This window comes from Apus apus, chromosome 2 (genome assembly GCF_020740795.1).
Source record: "Apus apus isolate bApuApu2 chromosome 2, bApuApu2.pri.cur, whole genome shotgun sequence".
Lineage (NCBI taxonomy): Eukaryota > Metazoa > Chordata > Aves > Apodiformes > Apodidae > Apus > Apus apus.
The window spans coordinates 111852737-111874956 of NC_067283.1; the positions used below are offsets into that span (position 1 = coordinate 111852737).

At 36.3% G+C, this 22220-nt stretch overlaps 1 protein-coding gene across 8 annotated transcripts in view; it reads right to left on the reverse strand.

Annotated features, from left to right (window-relative positions):
• Positions 1-22220, reverse strand: part of TRAPPC8 (trafficking protein particle complex subunit 8) — a 76535-nt gene that overhangs the window by 48551 nt on the left and 5764 nt on the right. For 6 of the 8 annotated variants that reach the window (XR_007888543.1, XR_007888544.1, XR_007888545.1 and 3 more), the window contains exons 2-15: positions 21330-21524; positions 18657-18740; positions 15709-15798; positions 14185-14359; positions 13632-13785; positions 12407-12494; positions 10709-10956; positions 9229-9344; positions 7796-7946; positions 6321-6421; positions 4748-4853; positions 2716-2847; positions 1773-1997; positions 646-754 (exon numbers count right to left, since the gene is read on the reverse strand). Coding sequence is in view for 4 of the 8 variants with exons in the window: in XM_051609904.1 (XP_051465864.1) it covers positions 646-754; positions 1773-1997; positions 2716-2847; positions 4748-4853; positions 6321-6421; positions 7796-7946; positions 9229-9344; positions 10709-10956; positions 12407-12494; positions 13632-13785; positions 14185-14359; positions 15709-15798; positions 18657-18740; positions 21330-21524 (1974 nt within the window). In the remaining 4 variants the exon portion in view is untranslated. The remainder of the gene's footprint in view (positions 1-645; positions 755-1772; positions 1998-2715; positions 2848-4747; positions 4854-6320; positions 6422-7795; positions 7947-9228; positions 9345-10708; positions 10957-12406; positions 12495-13631; positions 13786-14184; positions 14360-15708; positions 15799-18656; positions 18741-21329; positions 21525-22220) is intronic. The other 2 variants (XM_051609907.1, XM_051609905.1) reach the window with 1 other exon arrangement.

A 22220-nucleotide genomic window follows, 5' to 3' on the forward strand; every position in this document is an offset into this window, starting at 1 on the left:
AGAGGTCTGCACTAGCAATTTACTTAACTACTAAGATATTTTAAGTTCACAGTCACTGCCATTTTTATGTTACAATTGATTTAAGTCAGTGAATTGAAAACTATTTTGAAATATACACATGGAAGACAATACTGAGAATAATTTGAGTGTACTTCTATGTGCAAACAGTATACTCAGCTTACAGGTATTTTTACTTTATGACAGATTACAGACCTGTAGTACAGCCCTTTTTTATGCAAGAATTTCCATTTAGCTTAATTTACATTCAGGAATCACAGCCTTTCAAACAGTTAATCTGAGAGCAAGTTAACTGTAAAGCTACTTTCTAGGATTGGCACTAGCATCTAGCATTTCCTAAAGCATTAATAATCCTTTTCATTTGGTTCATTACAGACTTGCACTGAAGCTATGAAAAACAGAAGTCAGCACATCTGCATATGTGGATTTCATGTTCTCATAGCAAGTCTAAAAACATCTAGGAAGTATATACTAAGCTTAAGCTTTTCTTTTGAAATCTTACTTAAGAAGTTACCTTGTCACATTCATTTTACATAAGGTTTTGGTTTTTTTAATTACACTTATTCTTGCATGTATTTTGGTTCCATAGATAAGGCACTTCCATCAGTTTACAGAAAATTGTCTAACCTTCTGCTGGTCTTCGATCATGGCCAAAGAAAACACGGGTTGCTGAGCTGTTAATATATGGCAAAGGAAGCTGTGGTAAGGGACCATCAGGTGACAGCTGGGTTACGTTCTGGAGGAAAACAGCATCAAGTCATCATGCAAATATATAATGTCCATGCTGTTCATTAACAATGACTGAATGATAAGGAAGCCAAGTTATAAGCACTCAGTGTTTGAACAGGTAGTATTTTTAAGATGTTTTTATACCTGCTTGTGCTTTGACAGTCCAAAGTAGTATTTTCTTCAGTAAGAGTTTAAAGTTTATGATATCTTTATGGACAAAGTAGATTATTTTAATCCAGCGCTCTAATCACTGTTGTGGCTGCATGGCTGTTAAAAGCTTTAATTGATCCAAAGCTTGAATCTCTAACTCAAAATTTGATAAGCTACGCTTGCTACTCCACCAGCATTTACACACGACTCAACACATCTGAGCCGTGGACTCAAAACGCCTGTAAGGTCTCAAGTAAGGCCTATCATAACTTAGCAAACAAGTTCTGTTTACAACCTTTAAAATCAGAAACTGCACAGCTGCAAGTAGTTTGGTGATATTGGCACTGAACACCCCATAATGTACATGGAATACTATAACCCAGAATCACTCACAAACTTAGAGCAAACTCAATAAGTCACTTCATCTATAAAAAGCCCATATTAAATAAAAACTCAGTACAACATGGATGGGGAGTATTTTATAGTACCAGGAAAGGTGTCAGAGCTACCTAGTCTTCATTAAATGCTTATCATCAAAGCCTTAAAAACAATTATAAATTGATCAAAACAAAACAGATCCACTTAGCCTAAAAGAAACTGAACTATCGCAAGCTGCAGATCAGCCATGACCCTCAAACGGTAGAGTTCATTTTACTGTAATAAACACAGTTACACTAATACCCATCAGTGGAAGTACACTTCATACACACACTAGATGCAGTGTATTTTGGGTTTTTTTAAGCTTAAAGTAAAAAAATTAACACATCCTGGGACAAAGCAGGTACGGCGGAAAATTATGTAATGACTTAAAAGAAAATTACTGGTAATAAAATAACCGATTACTCAAGGAATAAAGACAGTGGAAAGCCTTTTACCTTATAAACATAAAGATACTCTCTTAAAAAAGCTCCTTGCTGAGCTGGAGGTTGTTTACTGTCATTGATCAAAATATGTCTGAATGCAGACACAGCATTGTCAAGCTGACGAAGCGTGAAGGACTGGCGGCCAATAGTGAAGTTAATATGGTCTTCAGCAAGAGACCAGCCTTTCCCTTTGTAAACCTGCATGGCTTGACAGTAGCAACGTAATGCATGTTTCTTCTGCAAGAAAAACAAAGAAACCCCAAAAATATTATTTCTCAGATAATCCCATCAACCACTCATTGTAACCGTAATATTAGAAAGACTGAATTGTTAAGTCAAAAAAGCTACTCACGTTTTTACCATCAATGCCACCATGCTAAGTATAACGTTTGCAGAACTATACCTCATAGCTTCTGGTCAACCTTACAATCTAAGCACAAAAGCACTGGTTCCCCAGATTACAGAGCTTAGCCTGCATACTAAGTTCATGTTTTCAAAGACTAGTGTCCTCAGACAGTAAGTTAAAAAAACAAATAAGGAGAAGACTACTTCAAAAGTGTTCTGTGCTGCTTCAGGACTGACTGCTAAAGTCTACACAGCTCTACTGCCAAGCCTCAAAAGAAAAGCTGAATTTAACACATTTCATTTCACTTCTGTAACTGAACCTGATCCAAATAAAAAGCCTCATATTTCAGTGTGTGTAACATTGAGATCCAGAAAAGAAAACACATGCCACTTAAGCTTCAAGTCAGTGATCTTCAGTATTATTTCATATACAGAAGTAAAAGACTATGCTGATCAATGCAGAAGCCATTTTCAGGAGGTCACACAGCTGAATACTTCTGACTAATACAAAAGTGTCAGAAGCCAATAATCCTTTTCTAAGCTAATGATACATTCACCATTTAAGCATCAAATACTAAACATATTTTCCATGTGGAATGATAGTACTTACCTGTCCTGCTTTACTAAATCTATGGCCAGCCAATATCATATGAAATGCAAACTTTCTAACCATGGGACTTTTCATGTTTATAAAGCAATGGGCTGCTTGCTCCAACAGAAGTGCACTGCGAAGATCTGAATCCTATTTAAAAGCAAAAAAGGATAATTAGCGTCAAAGTTGAATATAAACAAACCATGGCCTTGTTTTAATGCTAACAGGGCCAGTAAAGTGTAACAGTGCTGTGCAACTGAATACTCTTTTATATACAAGCACGTGTATGTGTGCATACAGAAGAAAATAAGTACTTTTCAGTTTGCTGTATCTATAGAGTTCAGTACCAAACACTCTGGTAATTTTTTCCAGAGAAGATACTTACATATCAACCTGTTTCAGTAACAGTGACAAAAATAAAAACTTCCGGCTTTTTACTTACTCACACTATACTTTCTAAGTCTCTCCATTACCTTTGAAACACTCTGCTACCTTTTTACCCCTCCCTCTCCCTGCCAATATTAAGGCTAGGAACGAAAAATAAGAGCTTTAACAGGATGAAGGAAAAATAGAGGGAGTAATGAACTTACTGAGTTTGTATCACAAGAGCCAGTATGATTTCTTAATAATGTACAACTTATTATCATCAACTCCTTGTCACGTAAAGACACAGCTGTATTACTTCAACCAGTCAGAATAAAATCTACTTGATTTTACCACAACTGAACTCTATGCTAACAGTGATGCCCAAGCACATCTGGACTACTAATATACTGCAACACCTATATAATATCCTGTGAAGATTTTCCTTACAACTGCCAGAAGGCACAACAGGGATGCTATGCATAATTAAGTAAAGTGATTTTGCAGAGCCAGTAGCATTTGAATTCCTTGCTTAAATAACTTACGCTGCTCACATACATTTTTGGTAGCCAGCTTAAGTTAAAAGAGCAAGAATGAAGCTACAAAGACACCTGAAAGAGAGATCTGTATAACTAAGCAATTTTTTCCAAGATTAAACTGTCCCAGGAAAAGTCTCTGAAGCATGACATTTGGTGCAGACAACAAAGCCAGAGCTAACTGCAGCTGGTCTTTCTTCTTAAGCTACATAGAAGATGTTCTACTGGTATTACTGGTATTACATTTCACAGAATCTTAGGGGTTGGAAGGGACCTCAAAAGATCATCCAGTCCAGCCCCCATGCTTGAGCAGGAACACCTAGAGAACATCACACAGGAACACGTCCAGGCGGGTTTTGAATGTCCCCAGAGAAGGAGACTCCACAACCTCTCTGGGCAGCCTGTTCCAGTGCTCTGTCACTCTCACAGTGGAGTTTTTCCTCACATTTGCATGGAACTTCCTATGCTCCAGTTTGCACCCATTGCCCCTTGTCCTATCACTGGACATCACTGAGAAGAACCTGGCTCCATCCTCCTGATACTTGCCCTTTATGTATTTATAAATGTTGATGAGGTCAACCCTCAGCCTCCTCTTCTCCAAGCTAAAGTTTCACTCCTTTTCCAGCAAGCACCTTTCTGAGCTGTTAGAAGTTAATTCCATGCTTAATTTCCACCAATTAATATTACAGAAGTGTTCAAACTACTTTTCACTTACACAGCAAGATCCTAATGATTCATAACTGCGAAGATACATTAATGCCTTAGTTGCTTCTGATTATATGTGGGATAGTATCCATTACAGCTCTGGCAAGCCATGCTAATACTTTTAACCTATGAGTTCTTAAAATGAAAGTATGCCATACAAGAGGTAAGCAGACAATAGAGAAAATTAGCTGCAAAGCCAAAGATAAACACATATTTAGCATGTTTAAATAAGTCAAGCAAATAACTTGACTGGAAAGAAAGAGTAACAGCACTAGTTTCTTCATACTTGCAGAGTAAACTGAGTTTTCTTCATACTTTATAGGGGCTCATTTGCTACCTCTGGCTACAAAATATCACAGGACAAGAATCAGAATGTAACCTGGAAGTGCTTAGGTAAGGAAACAAACAGGTAAGGGCAAGTGTGGAAAAACTAGGAAGTGTTTTACCTCACTGGTTAAACGAATCAGGAGAGCAGCTGCCTCTGAATATTTGCTTTGACTTTTTAAGATTTCAGCACTAAGTAGCACACAGCGTTCAGCCAGAACCATGTTCCTACAGCAAAAACATAAGTGTATTAATAATACTTATCAAAATGAACCATGGAAAACTTTTCACCTCAAATCTGACAAGATTTTCTCCATATCAAATCAGACTGATGTTCTGTTGTTTATCCTTAAAGTAAAATATATGAAAGTTTATCCCCCTGCAAAACAGCCACATACAGATTGACACATTGAGTGTCTCATTCCACTCTTAACATCCACTTTTCAAAAGTCAAAGCTGAAGAGCATTTTTGAGGAAAGTATAAAACACCAACTAAAGTGATCACACCAATCTAAGTCCAACGGCCAGAAATAAGTCGTGCTGGGTTGACCCTGGTGGATTACCAGACATCCACCAAGCTGCTCTATCACACCCCCTCCTCAGCTAGACAAAGGGAGAAAACTGAATTTAAAAGCTCATTTGTTGAGGTAAGGACAGGGAGATCAGTCATCAAGTACAGTCATGGGCAAACCAGACTTGGTTTAGGGAAGGCTGACTTAATTTATTGCCAATTAGTAACAGCATAGAATACCTAAAACCAAGAAAACTAGAACACCTTCTCTTGACTTCTTCCTAGGCTCAACTTTACTCCCAACACTTCTAACTTCTCATCCCCATGAGGTGGTGCAGCAAGACAGAGAAAAAGAGTTGCGGTCAGTTCATAACATTTCATCTCTGCTGTTACTTCCTCCTCATGCTCTTCCCTTGCTTCAGCATGCGATCTCTTCCACAGATACAGCTCTAGAACTGCTTCAGTATGGGTCCTTTCCATGGAGCACAGTCATTCAGGAACAGACTGTTCCAGTGTAGGTTCCCCACAGGTGCCAGCTTCTGCCAGAAACCTGCTCTAGCATAGGCTCTCCACAGGCTGCAGATTCCTTCAAAGTAGATCCACCTGCCCTGGCACTGGGTCCTCTGCAGGCTCCACTCTGGATCTCTGCTCCACTGTGATCCTCCACGGGCTGCATGGGGACAATCTGCTTCACCATAACCTTTTCCACCGGCTGCCAGGAAGCACCTCCTTCCTCACTGACCTTGGTGTCTGCAGGCCTGTTTCTCTCATTTTTCCATAACTGCTGCACAGCAATTTTTATAGTTTCTTAAGTATGTTACCACACAAGCGCCACCACCATTGCCAACAGGCTCAGCTTTGGGAAACAGCAGGTCCATTTTGGACCTAGGTGAAAACTTGCTCTGACACAAATGCAGCGTCCACTGTCTTCTCACAGAAGACATCCCAGCAGCCATGGCACCACCAAAATCTTACCAGGTAAAGCCAATACACAAGTTTATTAACACTCTGTTAAGAACTGCATGGATCCCCTTTCATGTTAGCCTGGATAAACTAACACATCTTACTCCTTTAAAAGTTCTGTGATTTTTCAGTCATCTGGCACTAACACCACGCAGGGCAAGAGAGATAAGCCACCAAGTCTTTCAGCTTTCACTGGATCAGTACAAAAGTAAACAACATACTTGCAGATATCTCGATAGGTTTGAATTGCTGTTTCCATATAATGAGCAGGATATGGTCTAGGAGCTCCAGGCTGAAGAAAAGCTGATACTGCTGCCATTTCCTACAACAGAAATTCAGTATTGTTAGTTGTTTCAAAATAGAATAAATCTCAAAATGCTGAGGAACACATTTCAACAGCTACTAGTTTGAGACCTTCATTTAATCAGTTACTGGAATATAAGAGTGTTCCCAACACACTGTAATAGATAAAAGGTTTAATGCAATAGCCTATTTACGGCTCTACTTGTGATTAACCAGACAGCAGCAAGAGGTTGGACTGAATGATTGCCTGGACATAGCGATTGAACTCTATGATCTTAAAAGTCTTTTCCAACCAGGACAATTTTGTGAAGAGTTACGCACACTCACAGAAGTGTTTTCAGTCGATAGCACCCCCAACACCATGCAGAAGCACTGATTCAATACTACTTTACAAGTCCAAGAGATAATTTCCTACTACAGGAACAATCTTTCTGACAAAGTAGCTCTATCATCTATTTTAGGATGAGCACCATTCTGAGTTTTACTTAAAAGAAGTTACATTCTCCGCTTCCAGGGAAACTTCAGTAAACATGCACTCTGAAATTTTATTTCTTCCCTTACGGAATGAGGATAGGATTGCAAACCATTTCCGCAATAAGTTACGAGTAAGACTTGTGGGCTGCAAAAATTCATAATTAAGACCTCTATGAAACATTCATTAAGACATTAAGATGACTTTTCAGATTACCAAATGCAGAGCAACCGCTTATACCAGAAAAATATAGTTAAAGACTTCACATCAGATCGGACAGTGTACAAGATTTCTTCCATAGCTTACAAAGTTCTAAATTTAATAAAGTTAACCAGACTGAAGTGTAAAAAACAGTTTCTTACTTTTCCCCAGTGTTCCCATGTATCTTGTTGAAAATTATTTTAATTACATAGATCTTTATTCTCAAGAGAAATCACTAGCGAGTATGTGTTTACAATGAAGTTCAGCAGCAACATACTCAAACTATACCCCTCAAGAGTCTTAACCAAAAAATAAATGGTACAATACTATATTTAGAGTGACATAGTCTTTACTTTCTAGCAAATAAGTCTTATGTCAGTCTAAAAAGAGATTCTATAATTTCACACCTGTTTGAGTTATCAGACTACAAATTTAAAGATTTATTTTGCTGGAGGTTGCATTCCAAGTATTCACCTTTCCATATGTCACAGTTTAAGAATTAACTCTTCAGTTTTTATTCACATCTTTGTTCCCTTCATGAAACAGCAGCCAATAGATTTGAGAACACTTTAGGATTTGCTAAAGTTATGCAGCAAATTTGGCAAGACTCTTACAAATTTGGAGGTGGAGGGAAAAGATTGCATTTTACTACCTTCACACAAATATTAAGAGATTATTAGGAAAAGTTCACAGAATGTTTATGTTACATGAAGTACCAACCAGTGCTCCAGCTGCATAAAGCATTGCCTGATCATTTAAGAAGTCTTTCTTTGCTGTATGGTAACAGCTATATGCAAGTTCATAGTGTTGCACCAAAAAGCACAAGTCTGCCATTTTCCGGATTTGAAGCTCTGGTGCTTCTGGTGGATACCTATAAATACAAATATTTACATTCAAACTCATCATTTTAATAACTAGAGCAAGACATGCTCTATAAAGTCTTTCCCTCTCATCTTAATTTCTATTGATGAAGTAGGAATAAAAACTGCATTGCTTCAGCCTCACTCAAACAAACAGCTAAGAAAAGCAAAGATGCTTCCTCTCTGCCACATATAACTTGGTTTCACACCCTACTTTCCTGTTAACAAGATTCACTGTTCCACTAACATCCAAAGCAACCATTTATCTTATCCAAGAAATACTGAAAAAATGATGCAGCTATCACTGAAACTGCTCACTAAGATTAACTGTCAGAGCTAAACAAGAGTTGAAGGAAAAAAAAACTAACACTTTGTTCACCTACCTATAATTGCTACCTCCCCCATTTCTCTTAAAAATAATGACTCACTAAAAGAACATGTCTTATGGCAAAACACTGGGCAAGTTCCTGTCTTCTGCAAGCATCAGTCTGACTTTTGGTTAGTGACAATCAAATGCATTCTCACAGACACTTGCTAGTCTAACTCTGTACGAAGCAAACCATGCTTAGAATTTCAATATAGAAACTTGAAATTATGGACATTGTAATTATGAATCCAAAAACACAGAACATGGAAATTTAAAGCTGTGTCAGGGACATGAATTTTGGCTAGGTAATGTCCAAGAACTACTTAGACTTCTGTGCTTAAGTTAAGACAGTTGAAGTGCTTTTTGTCATTATACATCCTCATCCAGAGAGGGAAAGCATACACAATGAATATTCTGATAAAATCTAAAAACTAGTTTAAGTGTAAAATAGAAATACAAAAAAAATATTAAATTCCCCTTAATCTAGCTCTCAAATGCACTTGCAAAAGCAATATACTTAACACTCAGTAATACTGCAGTAAATTACATAGTACCATAAACATGTTACACCTATACATAAGGTTTGGCTAAAGTAAGAAAAGTAAAAGCTTATACGAACTTTAAAAGCCCTTACAGCAGACCACAGCTTCTTTTTATTACTATTACTTTTAAAAATGTATGTTCTTTGTAACTCAAAAAGCTTCACTCTACATATACCAGGAAGATAATTCGCTAAAATGTTTCCTTTATAGTCTTTAAGTTCTGCTACTCCTTTATTGTACATAATTTCTCCAGTTGAAGTCTTAAGATACTGCTGATTTAGCTCACTTTGCAGAACACCATCAAATAAACACAGGCTCTCCCTCCTCCCCCAAAAAAGGTCCATTTTCATTTCAGATCCAAAGGGCAGGACTGAAATTACTTACAGCAAACCAGAAGTATTCTTCAGTTCATTTATACTTTTCTCTGGAACCTTGCTGCCGCTAAACCACTTCTTAGTAGCAGAAAACAGGGATCGACTCAAGCCCTTCCTGGATATTAACTGCAAAAAGACAATCAGAGCACTACATTGCAAGAGAAATCAACCTAAGTTAAGCCAACACAAAACCACAAGTTTTATTAAGACTTCCTAAGTTCCCATTTTTTTTCCATAAACAATACATAAATAAAACAAATAACCAAGAATACATTCCTTTAGAATAAAACCCTGACACTGAGATAGAAATTGCAATTCATATATTTATTCTATTTCAGACAGCTGAGGTTTCCTGTTGTTACTGTAGCTTGCAGATATCTTAATCCTAAGAGCTGAAACATTTGATGCATCTGTTGCAACTTGACAGAATATCTGACTTCTGGTATTAGTCCAACGTAAAATCGAGACTCCAGAGTAAGTACATACTTCAAAAGAAAACCTTCTCCCCATCACCACCCATACGAAGCACTATCACACTGTGATTACTGATTTCAAGTGTCAAGGGTACTGATCATAACGGCATGAACTCTTTTAGATAATTTTCACTAATGAGGAAACTTCCACAGGGAATTACCATTCCCTGAGCTAAGGCAAACTACACCTCTTTGTAAAATAATTTTTAAGATTGTAACATCACTCTTTTCTTACCATTATTAGGAATTAATTACTACATTCCTAAAGTGTAACAAGCAACCTTGCCATTAGAAATGTACTTTTTGTTTCTTTGTAAAATCTTCCAAGCATATACAAGCTCCCAAAAGTCCATATAGGGAGACAGCATTCCTTACAATGGATGATACCAAGTAACAAAACCCCAGATACTTAAAACTATAACCTGAATGTACAAGTCAAAGTAAAACTTAACACATGCATGGTATTAACTACCACACCTCCAGAAAATCCTCGTTTGAAATAATATTCAGTTGCAAAAAATGCTGAGATCCAATCAGAACTGCATGATTTTAGGTGTGCGTGCAGTTCTCTCCCTGTCAAGAAGTAGCAATTCAAGTATGCAGTTTTTTTGCTGACAATTATTGATGAAAATACATTTCCTAACTTGAGTTGCGAATCCTGACTTTGAAACACAAGAAGTACATTTTGTTCAGAATTGTCCAAAAGCATAAAATATTAAGATAGTAGAAGGACCAATAACCCAGATAATAGTTCAGATAGGCTTTCACCAAGAAGCCACCTCGCACTGAAGCTCTGTTAATACAAATCGGTTTTTGTTTTGTTTTAAATAGACTGATTGAGCAAAAACTGTAACAGATATTTATCTTAAATTTATTTATAATTTTCAGTAAGATGAGTGAATTATTAGATTTAGAAGCAATAGTTTCAGAACAGATTTCTGGGTAACTGGATTTATACCCCAACAGTTTGTTTTTTTTCTTATAAGGGCACAAAGCACATTTTATAAGTAAACTGACCTGATCATTAAGTTGCCGAATTGTCTTCTCTATATGTGGCAACAGTCCCCTAAATGTGAATTCCTGGATGAATTGTCTAATTCTATCATGATCTGTGAGTGTTAAACAAGCACCATGGGGCGTTGCAGAATTTGGTTTCTTCACATCCTGCGCTGCTGCAGCAGCCTTCACGCAATCAGTGCTATCCAAACTGCCGCTAGGATGATCCAGTTGAAGGGGGTGAGTCTTAAAGTTATTTGACAGTCCGTCTATTGAAAGATTGAAACAAAAACCCCAGTAAGTATTAAGTAATTTAAACATTTTGGGTTTTCAATGTAATTTTTAATTAGCCTACTTTAAAGTTCTCCTTACTCAGAACTGCGTTACACAAAGCTATTCACCAGTTATCCTGCACTACAAGGCAATGCTGAACAGGTAGCAGCAGAGCACTATGCAAGCACTATCACTCCTGAAATTCTTCAGAAAGCTCAGGGAATCTCAGGAACTACAACATGGTTAAGTATGCATGTTTTTAGTTCTTAACTATAGCAGTAAGAATCCCCAAGTATCAACAACATGCAAAGAAAACTATGAAAGTATCTAAATCAAAGTCAAATATTAATGAGAAGTTGAAAATATAGCAATTACTACAATGGCTCCATTGGATCCATTCACTCTTTTCTGTTTCTGTTAAAGCAACAACAACTCATTTTCCATGCCTTTCTGAGCAATCATGATGTAAAACCACCTCCTACAAACCTCTCTTAGTTTGGTGAGAAGGGCTGCTAACAATATTGCATCTAGCTGTTCGAACTAGACCAAGATGCCGCTTCAGTCTAAGACTTAAACAGTTTTTATTTATTATTTCCTTTCTACATAAGAAAATCCATTTCCTTTATATGGCTCTAGGTAGCACTGAGCAAAGCTGAGCTGTGAAAGCAAATGTTTAATGGATTTTACTCATGAAATGTCAAGCGGGGTATATATAGTTTAAACAGCAGCTTGCAAATTACATCTGGGCTGTAAGGGTCTAGAAATCCCCTTTTTTCAGGCAACTGCAGGATCTTACATATGCTAGGTCTGCCCGTGCCTTTTACCTCAGGTCTGAAGGATCTAAGCTGAGTCAGGCCAGACAGTGTGGGGTACCTCGACTTCTTCCCTATTTAATGACACTTCTCATCTGAATCCTACACAGCTGCCTTAGAAAAATATTTTATAAAACACCATGCATTTAATTTACACTCAGTTTCATTTCCTGTTCTCTGCCATCTACAGACTTAATTGCAAGGAAAGAAAAGTCACTATTTTGCAATATCCAAGTTGAAAATCAAAAACAAGGAAAAAAACAAACATAAAAAAACCCACCACTTCAACTTATAAGCTACATCAGAGCAAACTAACAGGAACTTTTATTACGAGGAAAATTAATAATTTAATCCTATGTTATTTTTTATTAATTGTCAGAGATTGCAGACGATTTGCCTGTAATTACACAAGATGAGGCAAATGCATCATCAGCCATTTACCAATCACCACCAAACCAGTAGATGAGCTCCACAGCTTTTTTCTTTGGGAACCCAATGTTACATTTTCTTGGAGCATTTAGAAAATTATTACTTTGAATTCCCTAACAAATCACAGAAGAGATTAGTATTGAAGACATGAGACAACTCTATAAATGCTATCACATCCATGTTTTAATGGAAGTTATAAAAATACCTTTAAATTCACTGTCTAAACCATCAGATATCAAGTGATCGGTATTCTTGTTTGCAATGACAGTATATGGACAATCATCATAGAAATCCTGCCAGAAAAAGAAAATGGGGGCAGGGGGGGGAAGAGTCAGAATTTTAAGGACACTAGAGCACACACACAGAATTCAGTCAACAGTAGTCGTTAACTTTAACAATTAAGTGAATCATTAAGAAAGCATCATGTTTTGGTTTTGGTTGTGGTTTTTTTAAATTTATTCATTTAAGTAGTTTGTGAGGCTTTAAGAACCTGAAAGTTATATTCATCAACAAATGAAGCAAGTATCTTCTGGCTAGCTCAAACAGCTTTTCTGTGAACTAGAGACACCAAGTCCAACTCTTAGCTATTTCACTGCTTATAGCAGGGAAAATTTGCTCCCTAAAGCAATTCCTGAATCAGTTCACACAATAAAAATAATCTATGTTGTACAGTTGACATGGTACAGAAAAAAAAGTTCCAATTATTTCATGGTGGAATATTACTTACTGATCCTCCTAGTTTACAGAATACAAGATGTTTAGACTTCCCAGTGCTGGTTAGATTTGGTAAACAACTAGCATTCCACAAAAAAAAACCTTTTAGGCAGATGCAGTTAAAAATGCAGATTAGTCAAAAACAAACTCAAGGAGGAATATTTTGGGTTCTGAAGTAAAAAATACAGACATTTATGGCAAACTTAACTCAAGACTCTGAGCTAACACACTATCATTTGCTATTTAACAGATGACAGACCAGGACTAGGATGCAAGAAGTTGCCAGAAATCCATGTATACCCCTACAAAACAATACACCCACACTGCTTAGTGGAGTAAAAATTACCTGGAAAAAAAACTTCAATTTTGAAGAGTGAAAAAAACTAATCAAGACGAAGGTAGAAAGTTACCACAAATAGGACACTTCTGGTGTTGCTTTTGTGAGTGCAAAAAGCACAAGTCTATTATTTCAGTGCTCCTGTCAGTTTATTCAGACAGCTTAGCATTTCAATGCTCCTCACTGTCAATTTAAGTAGCCTCAAGGACAGTTCTTTGAGAAAGGACTCATGCCCTCACAAAAAAATCACAGCTATGTATCTTGACTGCCTATTAGCGCATTCTGTAGAAACACAAACATAACATGAAGGTGAAACTTAACACTCCCCAAATGGGCTTTCACATGCACCTTATAAATTGTTTTTAGAGTACTATAATACCTGGTTCTGGATAGTGTTTTTCTGAAGGTACTGACTCCAAGGATCTGGTATCTGTTCATCTGTTCCTCTATTAGACATCCGAGAATTTATTTTCAGCAAGTAACAACCCTGAGTTCCATACCTCTGCTTCATCTCTTCATAAATTGAGTCAGCTCTGAAAAAATAAAACAACATTTACCCTGTCTTGATATTAAACCAATTCTATTTTAATTGTTTACTGCAACAAGCTATTTTATACTATTATCCATAGGGATAATAGGAAGGAAAATTCTTATCTTTTTATAGCAGTCCTTTACACAAGAATGAAACTGAGAATGTCTGAGAATTAGTTCACCAAGCTACCAAATAAAACATCTGCCTCAAGAAGCAAGGACTGATTGCTTCCATTTTATATGACCACAACTAGATCTAAAAATGCTACTTTAGGAAATCTGCCTTGGTAATAGTCAGAAGACTAGTTAATGGATCCTGTTATGTCTAAGCTTAAAAAGATTTTATAACCACAAACATTCAAATAGTTCAGCTGTACATTCAGTGAAGCCAGAAGACCTACCTTTGTTCTTCTCCTGTGCTTACATCATGCAGTAACACATAGTATTTGAGTGTGTTTGGTATAAACCACTTGGGATATAAGTATTCATTACTATGCTGAATTCGGTGTTGTTCTTGAGACAGCTTCAGAAATTGTTCCACAGGATCTGGTTCACTAGAAGAAACTACAAGCATACCTAAATTCATGTTAAGGACATTAACCAGAAGAACTCAAGAGCAAAGAGTGATCACACAATAAAATAAGAAGTGTACAAAATAAAACAGGTTAGTACAATGTTTAAGCCTGTAAAACACACTCCCACAAAAGTATGTGTAATTAGAATTTGGCCTTAGCCTAAATAAACACTAAAACACTGAACTGCCAGTTAACTAACATCTGTAACATGAGATGAAACATGATTTTGCTCCATTTCTGACACTGAATCCAAGTTTAAGCTGATATATGATAGCTAACAGTCCATTTAAGATTGTAGATACAGACTAACTGTTCATAACTGAACATAACTGAAATTCACCCCAGTGTACTTTAGTTTTCAACTTTCAAGGAGAACTGGGACTTTTAGGTATCACCTGATCAACAATAACAGCTAGTATTCCTAAACCCATCAACATCTTAGCAAAAAGTAGAGGTATTCAGATTTTTACTGCAATGTAACTACACAATCGTTAGCAAGGAACATCCTGCTCTGCTACATCTATTAACCAAATCAAATACTATAGTTCAGAGAAGCCAGAAAGCCAGCTGTACTGCCAATGTTACTAAAATGTGTAAGTCAAAGGCCAAAAATGGTATTTTACGAAGTTAATTCTGCACAAATGCTTCTCTAATAATTACTAACATATCTATTCCATTACACTGAAATTATAAAGTATATTAAAGAGTCAGAAACAGTGTTAGGAAACCTGCAGCATTATAATTATTGTGAAGCTAAACATCAGCTATATCATGAAACAGTGCAAATTTTTGTTTTCTCTGTAGACAAGCAAATCAGACCTAAGCTTTTGTAAAAAAAACAACCAAACAAAAACCCAAACCCCCCCCAAGAAAAAAAAACCCAAACCAACCAACCAACCAAATCCACAAAACACCAAAAAAAACCAACACCAACCAACAAAAAACCATCATTCACCAATTTTCCCAAACACCTTTCCCAGCCTCCTCCCTCCATCTGCTAGAAAAAAAACATAAGAAACAGCAGGAGCATCCCAAACACAAATGCCTCTTTTGTACATAAGGAACAGTCAACAGATACCTAAAAGGCTACATAGAAAGTGTTTTAGAAGAGCAAGTTTGCTTTACAGGCATTAGCTTAGAGTTCACTTTGACACATAAAAGTGTGGTTGAAAAAAAACTAACCACAAAGAAAAACCTAGCGTCCTTACAAAATTAGCCTGTAGAGTTAGACATGTTGAAAAAAAGCTGTATTTCAAAAAGAACTATTACAGAATTTCAACATCTACATTACATTTCTGCAGCCAGTTCTAACACTCTTCACTAGAGAGGCCTGTAACACTCAAAGGATACATGCAACATAGTGGTTTAAGAATTCATGGTCTGATGCAGGCATGGACTGAAGAAAGCACTCTCTATAAGACTCAAACCATGGAGTAGTAGCTGGAATATACAATAAAACAGGACAAATTAGAATATTTAGCAAAACTTGCATTTACTCATTTATGAAAAGGAAATATGAAAGACTACACTAAAGGCAAAGCTTGCAAACTTTGACAAGGTTTGCATGGCAGAGCAAAGAAAGGGGAACAGTCTAAGGAAAAAGCATCTACAATATACACAAGTGGGAGAAACAGTAACATTTTTAATCAAATTCTGTGAAACTGGTTAATATGTTAAGCACCGGCTTCCTCAGAATTGTAACCCCAGGTGTATTCAGTTCTTGTTAGAGAAACTCCTCCATACCACCCCTTGGAACTTCAGAGAAAGAAAAAAATTAACAGTCATTCAATTTGCTTTGGCTAGGAATGTAAGAATTGACCAAGATACAAATTTGAGTATTTAGAGAAACTAGGGATTATCCTGTCAGTTTGTCTAAAGCTTTTGCATGTGTTGTGACTTGGCTTGACAGTAGTCCCCTTCCTGTGCCCTGCCAAAATAAACAGGTCGGCTGGCAAAACAGAGATACAAAAAGCTAAAAATTCAGATTGAGTTGTGCCATTAGTGCCTTGTAACATTAACCTGTCATGTTCAAATGCCCTTTTACCACAGGGATTTCATTTTTCTAACAGTAACAACTCAAGGGAAACCAAGTACTGCCTGGAACATCCAAAGAACAAGTGAATTTAATGTTGTCCATTTATTTCCACTCCAACTATCAGTCTAGCAAATATTATTTCTTCTTTCAAGCCTGTTTTATCTCAATTCTACAACTCCTTCCCTTGAGCAGAAAAAAGACCCCAGAGCAAAAGAGGTCCACTTCCAATAACCTGATTTCACACTGAAGTTAGCTGGAAACCAGTGTAAACTCATCTGCAAACTAGCAAACAATAACCAGAGCAGCAAAAATGCATTAATAAGAAATCCTGAAAGTATTCATTTTCTTTATAGACACATTATTTGATCTAACTCATATACAGATTTCTAATGCTTTATAAACTTCACTGCCCCTCCCAAAAAATAAACTGCCTTCATTTCTTAGCTGACCTTAGGAAACTGAGTTTCATTTTTATGTTGAAATTATCTTCAAGTGCATGAAGTTAATGCACTTTTTTCAACCTTACATTATTAGGCCATCTTATGACTTCATCCACACACAAGTCAGATACAGTCACAATTCACAGCTGAACTCAGTCTAGCAGTCAACACATCTCAGAAAAAGACCAAGAGGCAAACTTTTAGCTTTTGATTATGGCCTTTCCAGCAATCGCTCTCTGAGCACTCATATAGGGTATAAAAAGTTCTTCTTGGATTTCCTACCTCTTACATGTAAATATGCCAACCATTTAAATCAAAGAAAACACAGCTTGTTATTAAAAACAAATAATGAGAAACTCACTTACATGCAGATTTTTCACAGGTGTAACAAAGCCTTGTAGCAACCCAGGTTCAAACCAAAAAGGTTAATAAACTACTTCAGATAGAAACTTCAACTGCATTTTAGTTTCAAGCTCTGTTTTCAGTTTTTCATTTCTGTTTTACAGCTCAACCATGGCAAGGAATTTTTTTTTAATCTGACCCAGCTACAGACAGGGACGTAATACTTTTGTTTTTCGGGGTGGGTTGGTGGTCTTTTCTTTCCCTCCCCCTTCCTCAATCAGCCTATTAAGAACCTTAGAAATGACTAAAAAGACAATTAGATTCCCTCTATGCAACCACAAGATACACTAACAGTATTCACCCAAGGAGCCAATTTAAAGGACCATAACCATTTATAGTAGATACTTAAATAATAAACATGCTCTGTATTCTAAACAAAAACAGTCTCTGGAAAGCATTTCACAGATGTAACATTATAACACATTACAGTGGTGCACAGCAGCACTGCCATTTAGGTACACAGCTACAAAACCTGTATGTTTTGCATTTTTCCAGTGATATGTTTCCCATATGCTAAAGTTCAGGCAAACTTCTTAATGTGTTCAAAAATCAGTTAGAAAACATATGGGGTAAGTAATATTTGTGCATAACAGCCTAACAGTAAGAATGTTAAGAATATAGTAATATTGTGTAAATATTATATTTATTGTTAAAGATAAATTATAAATATAATATTAAACATAAATAAAAATAATAATACAAACCTTAATGAGGTTTTGTACCTTTTAGCTACCTACGATGATCAGACACTAGTGCAACGATAGCTATTACTAACCAAAAGCATAAGTTTTGTTAGTATCTAAATCTGAAAAACCACCAAAATCTGGCTCTTATAAACCACAATACAGAATTTCACTCTTAAGTTGAGAGATCAATAAATAACCAATGCATTTTGGTAGCAACAAGTCTTATAAACTAGGTGAAAATGTATTACAAGGCTTTTTTTTTTTTTTGCTTTTGCCTTTTTGTTTTTAAAGAGAGCCAGACTCCAGAAAGAGTATCAATATAGCAGAGGTGCACGTGTTCAGCACTTTAGCTGCAGTTTGAGAAGTGCTATCATTCCCTGAGAAGGAAGTTCTAGAGGGAAGCAGAAAGTATTTACGTTTGAACTACAGAAAAGTGACAGTTTCATAGGGTCAAACAAGACAGTGCTTTTACAGCATCATGTCATTTCCCACCACCACTTTGCACTGACTCTGTAGAAAGACCAAATGATTAAGAGGAGTAGAAATGTGACTAAAAGAGAAATTAAATAACCATCATCAGCAATTTTTCATTTGCAGGAAAAAAAATGGAGGAACACACATCTACGCCAAGAAAAGTGCTAAACAGTTGTAGCAGATGGTAAGGAAAGGTGGATGGGGCACATGGAAAAGGAATAAAGGGCAATTTGGCAAATTGGCACCAACCACAAAAAATACCTGAATAAAACGTGGATGTGTTCAGTTCCATCAGTGTCTCTTTCCAATTATTGTACCAAGGAACACTAGCTTTAACTGAGCGATCTAATAGAAAAAACATGATATTATTATACTAAAAAGGGTCAGGTGCAAATACACTATTGGCTTTTATGCTCTGGTACCATGAAGCAGAAAACCTATACCATGCAGGCTCATCAGGGACTGAAGACATTTGATTTTAGCTAACCTCAGTCATGTGCTTTTCAGGAGCTGCCACATTTCACAGTATACTTCAGAATTAAATACTAACTTCTGCTTCAGCCCAAATTATGGGCTTGAATAAAAATTGAAATCTATATAGTAGTAAAGAATTAATTATATTCAGATATTATTTCTATTTTTCCAGTTGAAAGATACTATAAAATGGAATACACTAATTTCTGAGATTTCTCAGCCTGTAGTATTACAGTTAAAGTAAATAAGATGTTAGCTGCTGAAAGTGGTTGCCCCAACCTTCTCCCTTACCTCCATCATATTCCTGCATTGCTGCATGCCAGCATTATCATCATGCAACCCTGAACAAATACAGCCAGGGAAGTGATCTAGGTGGAAATTTATCTGGGAGAAGAAAAATTTAAGTCTTCAGTGGGATCACTTTTCCTCTCCCTCCTTATGCACCAGTACCTGAGAGAAGCAGGCATGGCTGAAAGCACCCCTGCAGCAATCAACCAGGTGTCTCAGCACAAGGAGATTATCGAACTATGAGATTATCAAACATAGCGTGGTAATGGGGGATTACAAAAAAATTAAACAAATTCACTTCAGGAATTCCACAACTTTTCTAAAAATAAAAAAAAAAAAGTATCATGATCCCAGTGCTGGAAGCACTCATACATTAACTTCTTGATGTTTGTGTATTCCTTCAAAATATACTGCACCTCATCATTGTTAAAGATTAAGGAAATGTGTTCTAGTATTACTATCCTAGAAAATTGATTTACCAAAAGGAAAAAAAAGCCAATTAAAGAACATATTACAGCATTTTACGTTTCTGTGCCAAAAGATTGTATCTTGTGGTCAGAAATGAGTGCTTCCATGGGTTATAAATAAAAAGATATGACAAAGTTGAAAAAGCAAGATTCTTAGTAAACACTCAGTGTTTACTCGACAAGATAGGAATTTCCTCATATCCTCCTACAGTGTAATAGGATCCAAGTTTCATCACCAAGAACACTGTGTCAGTGTTTTGTGCTAAAGCCCTAAAAAGGACTACCACAAACCTACAAAGCTGGTACGTGATTTTGTCCTTCTGTACAATCTTAAGCATATGGCCATTCTGAATGGAAATAAGAACCTAAGCACTGAGAGACTAAACATAGTCAAGTATGATAATCTGTACATCTGAGGCTCCAGCAGCAAATAAAGAAAACAAAAGCAGTTATTTGCTTCTATATCTACAAAACATAGCTTGATATAATCACTATTTTTTTCCACTTTCTTCTAATATCTCACTTCTAAATTGAGATCATTAGCAATATTATGTGAAAGTTTCTTCACTTAAACCATTCTGCTTTCTTAGGGTCTTCCAGTCTCTAGAATTGAAGCAGACTTTCACTCCAAAATTTCAGAAAAAATCAGCAGTTCACCAATTTCACAGATAAATGGAAGCACAGAGACTTAAAAAGTAAAGGGTACAAGTTTCTAACAGCTCTCAAAAACTAGAATTTCCAGGCTCAAGTCTTTCCATTTATTATCAATATTTCACATCAATTTAAGGATGTGGCTTGTAAATCAGGTATCAAAGGGGTAAAATTATGCAACTTTTAATTACCAACACAAAAAATAATAAAGTACGATGTCAACATCAGTTACTAATCCTCGGGAGTGTTGGTCAGTCTTTTGCTATAGCAGATCCAAACTTCTCACTGCGTGTTGAACTTCTAAGTACAATAAATTACTTCTGTTTAAATAGGGCAAAGCATACATGCTTTGAATTAAATATGTACTCTAAGGCTTTAATGGATTAGGGTCTTAATTGGGAGGAGTTTAATCTTCTCAGCTCTCAAGATCAGGTCTCATTTAATATCATTCACAACACCTTATCCCTTGGAGATCTGAAAACATTTTTAGAACATGGTAGACATTTTGACAGTGCAAGATGAAGCACTGAGTTTCATGGCAGAACTACAAGTCAAAGAATCACTCACCTTTCCTCAAAACCTTTACCTTTAAACTTTTTATGACAACTTTACAAACTCTGTATTACGCAGTAAGCAACAAGACAAACAAAAGAAGCCTGGAGGACTAAGATCAACCTAAATCTGTATGTTAGCATCAACATTGTAAATAAGTTCTGGTATTTATTCAGCCAAGTGTAACAAGTTACTGTTTCAGTTTTGTAATGATAAAACCTCTGTAATTTGACAAGCTACTAACACAATCAAAGCATGAGTATTTTCTACATTAAAATAATATGATTTAACACCAGTTCAGAAGAATCACAAATTAGAAAATACAAAATTAAGAATTATGAAATTAAGCTGCTTTTTTAGGGTTATATATAAACAAAACTATTTCATAAATGTGAATCAGTAAAAACAATTACTCAAAACTGATCAGCTCTCAGAGTATCTTTAATATATGCCACAGTAAATTCCTGTTTAAGTAACAGAAAAATACAGTATCATTACATACCACTAATGTTGAGATCATAATCTCCAGCTGTGATCACATTAGCTACTAGTCCTTCAGCAGGCTGACAGACAGACACAACATCATTCAAAAGTTTCCGAATGGCACCAGGCTGAGGTGGGTGAGTAATAATGTTGTTGACAGCAATCTTCAGATTTTTAATTATGTGAAGCTGATTATTAGGATCTCTCATGTGGACTACGAGAAAAAACAAACAAACAACAGGCTTTACTGAGGAGTATAACAGCATTTTTCTTTTTCTTTGGAGATTATTTTCTTTGCTAAACCTCTCCATCATCAATTTTAAAACACAGATGGTAATGAATATCAAAAATAGAGTGGGGGGAAGGGAAGAACAAGAAGTTACTTCACGTTTAACCTTAGGCTCATCTAGGCAGACTGATGAAACTGAGCATAGGATCCTGGTTTATAAGAATATCCACTCAGAGTAAAAAAGTACTCAAGAAGTATGCCCTGCACTGCTGCACCCCCTTCCTTGTTGTACATACTCAACTTGCACAGAAAGGCTACAGTAACCATGTATGGATGTCACATAACATCTCATATTCCAAGGGGTCCCCAGTTTCCAACAAAACCCCAATACACAATACCAACAATCAAAAACCTTGACAGGGATAGCATAGTATTAGTTAATCCTAAATGAACATATCCTTTCGGGTTTAATACTACAGTGTGGTTATCTTAACTTGTTTTGCTTGGGGCTTTTTTTAAGACACTTTTTTTAAGAACTTTCCTGTTTTTCAAAAGGCATCACTCAATTTGTTTTTTAAAAGTCTTATTAAAGTTACATTTCTTGAGTGACAAACTCTTGGTAAAAAATAATAAAGTAAAAATAAAGTAAATGTTAGTAATACCAGTGTTCCCGAATCACTT